The following is a 9206-nucleotide window of genomic DNA, read 5'->3' as shown; positions in this document are numbered from 1 at the left end:
ACATAGGGGTGTTCGCTGTGTGGAATGTGAACCATATCAGTACCAGAACAACTGCATTTTTTTAATAGTGTATTAAATGTTTTACCTCTTCAGGAAATGTTCAAGAATGCTGACCACGACATGAAGGTCCATATAAAAGAAAGGTTAAGACAGTTTTTGTATCTTGAGACGACCACTATGTACCTACATCCAAGCCAAGTGAAAACTAAAGGTGCGCCAAAAGGTTGGTCAAATAGGCCAAGTTGTACTCCGGAGGAGCGGTCTACCAAGCGTTCTCCTTCTTAATTCGAGCATGCAGAGTCTCAGCATGATCAATCTCAACTATCGGAGGGACGCCAAAAAAGTTCAAGAAAATGCAGTCAGGCATCGCCAAACCTGGCACGAGTTCCGAAAACAAAACCGTCTTGGCCCAACTTGGGACAATTGCCTCTTTTCATGCACCCGTTTATTGAAAACGTCCAAGATGTTGAACCGGACTAACACTGTGGATTTCAGGCTGTTGCTAGTCTTGATTTGTCAGTTGAGCTTAAGAAGAACAAGAAAAGATATATAGAAGTGTTTGGTTCCAAAGAAAGATACAATGTAATCAATTATGCTATTATTCCGGAAACTCTTGGACCAGCACTTGAGGACAAGTGGATGATCATGCCAGACATGAGATTTTTAATAGCACAAAAGTACAAATATGCAGTTGTTCTACTAACTGTAACGAGATCTCTGAAACATATTTCCCTTTAGAAGGTGAACTGTCATGTAGAGATAAACTAATGTGTCTCAGATGGGTGAACCGCAACCATTTCATGCAAGTAACATTAAAGCCGGACAGTCCAATACCTCCAAACAATAAAATCTGGGTGTGACACCATTTGAAATCTGCTGTCAATTGGCCGAGTAGATATGCTCATCGTATGGAAAAGTACACCAAACTAAAGCTTGCTCATGATGGACCGGTGGTTCGAGATAAAATTAAAGAGCTGATACCCCTTGACGACGACAGTGTTGCAGACGACCTTTTTGATGTGGATCTAACACATGATTAGATTTGTTTAGTTTAAAAGTGTACATCGTTAGACTAATCACTTTAACCACTTTTTGATTTTTTTTGACGTAAAATGGTTAAAGTACAAAATGTAAATCACTACTCACATTAATATATAAATATATGAAGTGATATTTTGGTGTTACAAGATTGTTTAATTTAAGTTTTTAATTTTTCTTTAAATGATTAGATCATGCAACTCTGTCTTTGGCAGGATTTTATCCTGAAGTGTCTCGTTATTTAGGGAGCGAATGAGGACACCGTTTGAAGCAATGAGACAGACCCATTTGTGCATGGGAGAGCTCCATTTGTGTGGTCCCAAGTGTAAACTTGGTACCATCGACCAGTTTAGCCGGAGGGGATATTCGGTAAAGCCTACCTGCCTCCACCACTTCCCCACCGACCATTTCGATTACTTATAACATTCTCAAAAAAATAACTTAAAAAGAAAAATAACATAAACAACCTAATAACACCTATCAAAACTAAAAAAAAATGAAAAATGAGAGAATGAGGAAGAAGGAGAGAATGCTGGAGAGAATATCGCATATTTGGTGCCTATTTATAGAATTGTTGATCAATTCTCATTGGCTGGAGCAATGGCACGGCCAAACACGTGTCCAATCACGTTTGGCCACGTGTCATTCTCCTTTGACTGCATGGAGGACTGGTTTTTCAGTTGCCGACCCGTTCGTCGTCTAGGGATCGAACACGGTCTATCGCTAATCACAAAGCAAATGATGTTTTAGAAGTTTTTGCCATTTTACACCCTCACATTACAAATAGCGAGAGGGGTAGTCTGAGAATATCAGGGGATGCTCGCTTCTGCCGGGGGGTGCGAAAAGTAAAATTCTAATTGTAGTGAACATCTTGTGGCCCACTAAGGCCCATATTTAGGGCAAATTCTAATATGAGTCATTTCTTCAAGTGGTCCATGGTGGACCAGCCATTAATAACGTTATAACGAATACAAATTTTATAAAATTCACCGCTTGATTGAAATTTTATATCGTATAGATCATCCATAAAAAAATTTAGAAAAATTGAAAATCATTTGATATGTTATTGAGACCCATTAAGATTAACGGTTTATGAGTTTTTCAAAAATACCGTTAATCTTGATATGTCTCAATAACATATCAAATGATTTTCAATTTTTCTAAATTTTTTTATGGATGATCTATACGATATAAACTTTCAATCCAACGGTGGATTTTATAAAATTCGTATTTGTTATATTAGTATTGATCAATGGTCCATGATGAACCACTTGTGAAGGTGATCCACCGTAGCATCAATCCCATATTTCATCTAGAACAAATATTTCGAGTTTGAATTTCCTATAGCCGTTGAACCTTGAAGAAAACATTTGTTTTTTTAGACAACATAAATCATTTAGTTAAAAAAAAAACATAAATCATATTAAGATCCAAGCTTCACTTGCCTTTTGAGCAATGTAATAAGAATAGGAAAAATTTCCCCTCCACCCCTATATTTATACTTGGGAGTCCTTTATACTTTCATGATTTCATCCCTATAATTTGACTTCACCCTAGAAAATATTCCAGTATTTAAAAGTTTTCCTGTGTCTAAAATTGCAAACCGAAACATTTAACAAATTTATTTTTTTTGTCAAATATGCAATGTTACAGTCAACGGAGCACTTGGTAAAACATTTCCAAAAAATAAAATACAAATTTACAAACCAGAAAATTTGAACTAATTTTTCCGATACTAAAATTGCAAAACAAGTTACATATAGAAAGATGTCCGGTACACATGAATGATGGATGGAAGACATGCTATGGTGTTATTTTTTAAAATAAAGAATAATCAATAATTGTACAATCAAACAATGAATCTCGTAGAACCTGCATCTCAAAAAGTTTCAAATTTTCTTCTTCAAACCCAAACCTTGAATTAGGCCATCCAATTCAAAAAAGATTAAATTGTTAATTAGATTTTAAGATGGATAATTAAGGAAATTGATAAAGCAAAACATTAAAATGGAGAAGTAAACAACACCTTGTGAAATTGAAAAAACTGGATTTTCCTCTCATGTGGTTTCATATTAATCTCATATTTCACTCCTAAAGTTATTTATTATTATTTTTTTATATATATTATATATTAAAAAATCATTTAACCTCTTTTTGTTCAAGAAAAAAATTCCTCCAACTATTAAATTTTAAGTTTAATTTCACTTTTAACTTGTCAAGTATCATGATGTTGTAATTAATCTCCTAAAAATTTTGGTGAAATTTTGCTCTTCTAAATCTGTTCTCTTTGCGAATTGATATCTTCACCTCTAATTTTTTTTTTTGGGTACATTCTTAACCTCTAAATTTTATGTCGGTGTAACAATTTTTTTACGTTATATCATATGATATTTGTTATACGAAAATTTAAATAGTTATTGGGAACACATATGAAGTTGTTCTCCACACGTGAGAGCCACATTTGTTGTTAGAATATCCATTCTTGCTAACAATATGTTGTTACGCTTATTAAAAAAAAATGTTGTTACAACTTTCATTAATCTCTTTTGCAGAATGGAGGGTTAAGGGTGTATGGATGGAAGAGTTTAATTTAGCCTTGCTAGATAAATGGTGTCAGAGACTTTTGCACGATTCTATGGGTCTTTGGTTTAAGGTGTTGGCGGCGAAATATTGTATTACGGACGGTAAGGTGGATAGTGGGGGGAAATATAGAGTCTAATTGGTAGAAAGTTATTCATAATATAAGGTGGAGACTCGTACAGAGGAAAGAGGTGGTTTGGTGATAATATTTTCAGGAGAATAGGGGACGGGGAGAAGAATTTATTTTGGAAGGATAGTTGGGTGGATGAGATTCCTTTTAAGTCTCACTTTAGTAGATTATTTGAGTTGAGTCTCGACAAGGATAGTACGGTGGCAGACATGGTTAGATTGGGGTGGGGCTATGGTGGAAGTGGTTGGAGGTGGCGTAGACAGTTGTTCGCCCGGGAGGAAGAGTTGTAGGGATAATGTTGTTCTATTTTGACTAATATTTTATTCCAGGTTGACATTCCTGATGAATGGGAATGAGTGTCAGATCACAGGGAAGTGTATTTAGTACACGGAGCATCTCTTGTCTTTACTAAATCAACTGAGATTGAGATGAACATCCATTGCGACCTCTTTTGGAACAAGCTTGTTCCGACGAAAGTTTCTACATTTGTGTGGCGTATTCTGTGTGACAGGTTGCTTACGAAGTACAACTTATTTGTTCGTGGGTGTCTTCGTAACGACTCTATTTTGTTTCCGGTCGGGTGTAATGTTGTGGAGGATGTCACCATTTATTCTTGAATTGTCATCTCTCCGGTGTTGTTTGCTATGTTATTATTTCTTAGTTAGGGATTCCGTGCATTCTTCATAATAATGCTAGATCTCTGTTTTGTGGGGCGCACGACATTCACAAATCATCTAGGAATTGTCTTCAAGTAGTATGGCTAGCAACGACATGGTTTCTTTGGAAAGAGCGCGTAAAATTGTGTTTTTAACTTTCCTTCTTTGTTTTGTTAACCCTTGACTTACATTATTTATTCTGAGGACTTATGTTTATATTTAATTTTTAGGCATTTCACATGCCTATTTTGTTTAATATATTTGAGTGGCTTCTTAAAAAACTTAATCTCTTTTGCATGTTGTCCTTTATTATAATTGAATATACACCATTGACAAAACAAAACGTACACAATAATTTATCTTTTATTAAACCTTTTTTCAATAAGTAAAATACATCATTAAAAAGTCAATTAGCTAATCTTGAGTAAAGTTTTACTCAATATTAAAAAGTACATACAAGTCACCAAAACAATAACATCAATGCTTCAAACTTGTAAATTAACATACATAACCACAAAACACAACAGCCAAAAGTATATGGCAAACCATTACTTCCTCGTGCTATCTTTATAAGAAACAATTCACTTTTTAAATTCATTAAATAATTAATGTATCTGATCTATGTATATTAATTATTCAATGAACCTAAAAAGTCAATCACTTCTTACAAAAATGACCGAAGATAGTATTTAATATTTATTAATGAAGTATTGTAAAATTGACTCACTAAATTTTAGAACGCAAGATTTGAATAGTGTCTTCATTATGATCATCATTTAGCTTCCAAGTACCATCAGAATCTTGAACCATAGCCTTATTCTCCACTACCCTCCAATGCTCAGGAATTTGATATTCATCTTTTAAACCATCATTACTTTTATTTATTAATTCAATATCACGATTCACCTCCAAATTAAACCCTCCTTTACTACCTTGTGTTCCAGCAACACCATGTAAATAAACCTCCAAATTATGTGAACTAACATCATTTTTCAAATACTTAGATTTTTTTGTGTCGATTTCTAATTCTTCTCCCACTTTCGCGTAATCTATTACGAGACTTTTTGGAACAATATCGGTTACATTTTTAATAAACAACGAACTCAAATCTTTGTAGGTAGCGAAAATCTTTCCGAAGTGAGAGTTTCCAACACGAGGTGCAGCGAATGCAAATGTTGTTACTGGAAATGCTTTTTGAGGTTGATCTTTTGGGATGTTGAATTTATTAGCAACTATGTCTACAGAATTTATAGTTGCAAGTGCAGCTCCCAAGCTGTGACCAGTTATAGTTATGCTAATTTCTTCATTCTTATATTGCTCCACAAGTCTTCTAATCTCGTTCAGGACCTAATTTATATTTGTCACAATACAAATATTAAAAAAATACAGAAACTCTTTTTCAAAAAAAAAAATACAGAAACTTGCATCTTGCTAGCATGTAATAATATATTAATATTGAAAGAAAAAATTAATACTCTTTCTGGTCCTTAATATAAAAAAAAAAAATTACTTTTTTAATTTATTAAAGGATTGACATATTTGAATATTTGTGTAAAACTATTTTATATAAAATTAATTACATAATTTAATTTGTGATGCTATATATCTAGTAATATATATACATAATTACCATAAAATATAGCAATATATATAAGTCCCTATGCAGCATTATGTAACAACATATAATAATTACCTGATTTCTGACACTAGAACTAGCATCACTAAATTGTAAATCTGGATTTTCTGTGGTATAAAGGGAGTAAAAACCCTTGTGTAATTCTACACGAGAGTCACTACCAAATATTAATGGTGCAGGATCCTTTGCAAAATCAAAATCTTTAAGCCACTCTGAGTCTTGAATTGTTCCTCTCCAAGCAACAACTATGTCCCTTCTCCCCAATGCTGCTTTACCTGTCGCATATATATAGTTAGACATTTTATTTTTTTTTATTTACAAAATATAGTTAGACTTTGTTAAAGGTAGTTTAGTTATGATTTCGTAGATAAAACCTACTATCTTACATTCATTATGTAGGTTTTTATTTCATCCATTCTAGTATTAATTTTAAATAATGGTTTAAAAACAAAATTTACATGTTTTCCTCCATTTTATTTCGTTTTTCGTCTCCATAAAAAAATACTTATATGTTTCCATGTCCATAAAATGCTTCAGCATGTTTTTTTTCTTGTCAAGTAACCTAATAAATAGAAATTCCACGTATAAACTAAATACACAAGAATTTAACAAGCATGTTGTTTAAGTCCTTATTAAAATTAATTTTATTTAGTTATCCTATAAACTTTTCAATTTTTGAATGATTTTTTCTAAAAATGTTTAGAACAGAATAAAAATTTCCTTTACAAAAGTTAAAGATAAAACTAACGGTCACTATTCCAAGAATTTTTTAATAACATTTTTAATGATTTTTAACATTTGGATTAATTATGAAATTTTTAAATGCCAAAAATTTAAGATTAAAGTAACAAAAATTTAAATTTAAAAATCAAATTTCGAACTTATTTTTTACGGAAACATGGCTGTAAATTTGAAAATACATGTTGACTTAACTTTTTTTTTTGTCAAGTTGTCTAGTTGCTAGAAATTCCACCCTTAAGGTGGATAAGTAGGATGACCGGGGTTCGAATTCCGACCCTCTACATAAATAATACAATGTCCCTATCAGCTGAGTTAAGCTCACGGAACACATATTGACTTAACTACTTGGACAAAAAGTAAAACTATGTGCATAATTACGGTGACAAAAACTTGCCACTTTTTTATGAGTACGAAAAATAAAAATCGGTAATTTTATAGAGGCAAAAATATATTTAACACTTTAATAATCAATCGATCAACCTTTCTTTAAATAACTTTTCTAATTACCATGCATGCTTCTCCTTCAAGAAGAAAAAAATAAAAAATCATGCATGGTTCTTAATTAACATTTTTACCTTCCTCAGTGGCAACAGCAACATACCCTATCCAATTTGATTGTATACGCCAAGCATCCTTTGAAAATAATGGCCTTAAGATAAAGGCATCACTACCATTTGCTTTGGATGTTGCATACAAATACTTTGTCACAGAATACTTGAAAGGATTCCCTTTTTCCAAATAAACTTTGGAAAAAAAATCCTTTTTGGAATATTTACAATTACCAGCATACTTAGATGTTTTTTCAAAGTTGAAAGCATCATAAGTAGCTTGAGCAAATTGTCCATAATGAAGTAAATACCTACGAAGGTCAATGTTTAAGGGATCTAACAGATTTTTCCACTTATTTTGGCCACTAAGTTCTCTCCATGTTCTTGCTATGCTACTCATATCTAAATTCTTCCTTAAACAATATGGTACGATGTATTAATATAAACTCAATATAATTAATAAGCTAAGTATGTCATGTCTAGCTAGGCTTCATGCATTTACTTATATACACAAACCTACAGCTGGCCTTAAACTTTTTTTAATTGGGATTGCCAACTCTCTCTTATTTTTTAATTAGTCAAAAAAATAATTTTATTATTTTAATAAATACTAAGTATTATGTGCGTAAATGTAGAGTCTAATCTCGCAAGTCAGTTATGCAGTAGTTAGGACCCTAGATAGATGAAAAAAGTTTTATACAATTTTTTTAATATGATTACTCTAAAAGCTAAGGTACACTTCATAAATTTTATTTTATGTTTTTTTACAAAAGATGATCCATAAACCTAATATCTTAAGATTTTTGGTTAAGATGTAATGTCAAACTCATTCATGTAATTGTTCAAGGATCAATATGATTATGCTCAGACCCCGATAAAAGGTTCTATGTATTTTCTTTTAATATTACTGTATTCTCAAAACTTAAATTAAAAATAAAAAATCACTCATAAAACTCAAATTAAAACTTAAGACCACTTATTCCAAACTAAGGGATAATCTCTAATATAGATATCCTAAAACGTGTAATTACAGCCTATTACAATTTTTCTTTCCAATTTTTTAATCCAATTTAAAAGATTGGTAACCGGATATTAAAATATAGGGTCGTGCTAAATAATGTAGGGCATTTGGTAAGTATGTTAAAAAAGAAATAAAAAATAAATTAATGTTAAAAAAATAATTTTTTACACTTTTAAAATATTAAATGTATAAATTTCAAGACATAATTTCTTTATTAATAAACTTAATTAATATATCCTGGTACTGTTTAGCTTTTGCTTAAAATATACTAATACCTGTAATTTTGAGAGGTTACTTGGGTCAATATTAGACATTTGCATTAAACTAAGACTCATCATTTTATTCAAAGTCTTATTAGTTTGTCGAGGTACTTTCTTACTCTCTAAGCTAATTTATAAAATATTAAATCACTAAAACAATCTCTCATTAAACTAAGTTATAGGTAATCTTATTTCTCTTGTTATATTATGGTCTCCATCTAGAGACTTACATTTAAAAAATAAAAATTGTTTTGCACGTCTTTTTTTTAAAATAAAAATTCATTCATAAACAAATACTGTAGATGGCTACTTGGTTCGAATAGATATATTCAATTATTAAAAAAAATAGATATTATTAAAATTACACAAATAGCTGGAATGGACTTGGTCTTATCATTAATATAATGTTTTGATGGCTACTTTTCTTAATTAGATTTCTTTGAAAAATTACCTTTTTTTTTTTGAAAACATTTGAAAAATTACCTTATCATGCACGGTCTTTCTTTCTTTATTTTTTTGGTCAATGCACGGTCTTACTTTAATTCGTTCATATAAATATTAGTATAAGTAAATATTATAAAAATAAATATTAGTAA

General features: G+C 31.2%; 1 protein-coding gene across 1 annotated transcript; it reads right to left on the bottom strand.

Annotated features, from left to right (window-relative positions):
• Positions 1 to 4748: 4748 nt before the first annotated feature.
• Positions 4749 to 7806, bottom strand: LOC123924219 (phospholipase A1-IIgamma-like). The gene is made up of 3 exons (XM_045977043.1): positions 7357 to 7806; positions 6098 to 6315; positions 4749 to 5751 (listed from the first exon to the last, which is right to left on the bottom strand). The coding sequence occupies exons 1-3, from the start codon at positions 7727 to 7729 to the stop codon at positions 5131 to 5133; spliced, it is 1212 nt and encodes a 403-aa protein (XP_045832999.1). The 5' UTR covers positions 7730 to 7806; the 3' UTR covers positions 4749 to 5130.
• Positions 7807 to 9206: the final 1400 nt, after the last annotated feature.

Source organism: Trifolium pratense, linkage group LG4, assembly GCF_020283565.1.
Source record: "Trifolium pratense cultivar HEN17-A07 linkage group LG4, ARS_RC_1.1, whole genome shotgun sequence".
NCBI lineage: Eukaryota > Viridiplantae > Streptophyta > Magnoliopsida > Fabales > Fabaceae > Trifolium > Trifolium pratense.
This window is presented reverse-complemented; position numbering and strand designations above follow the sequence as displayed.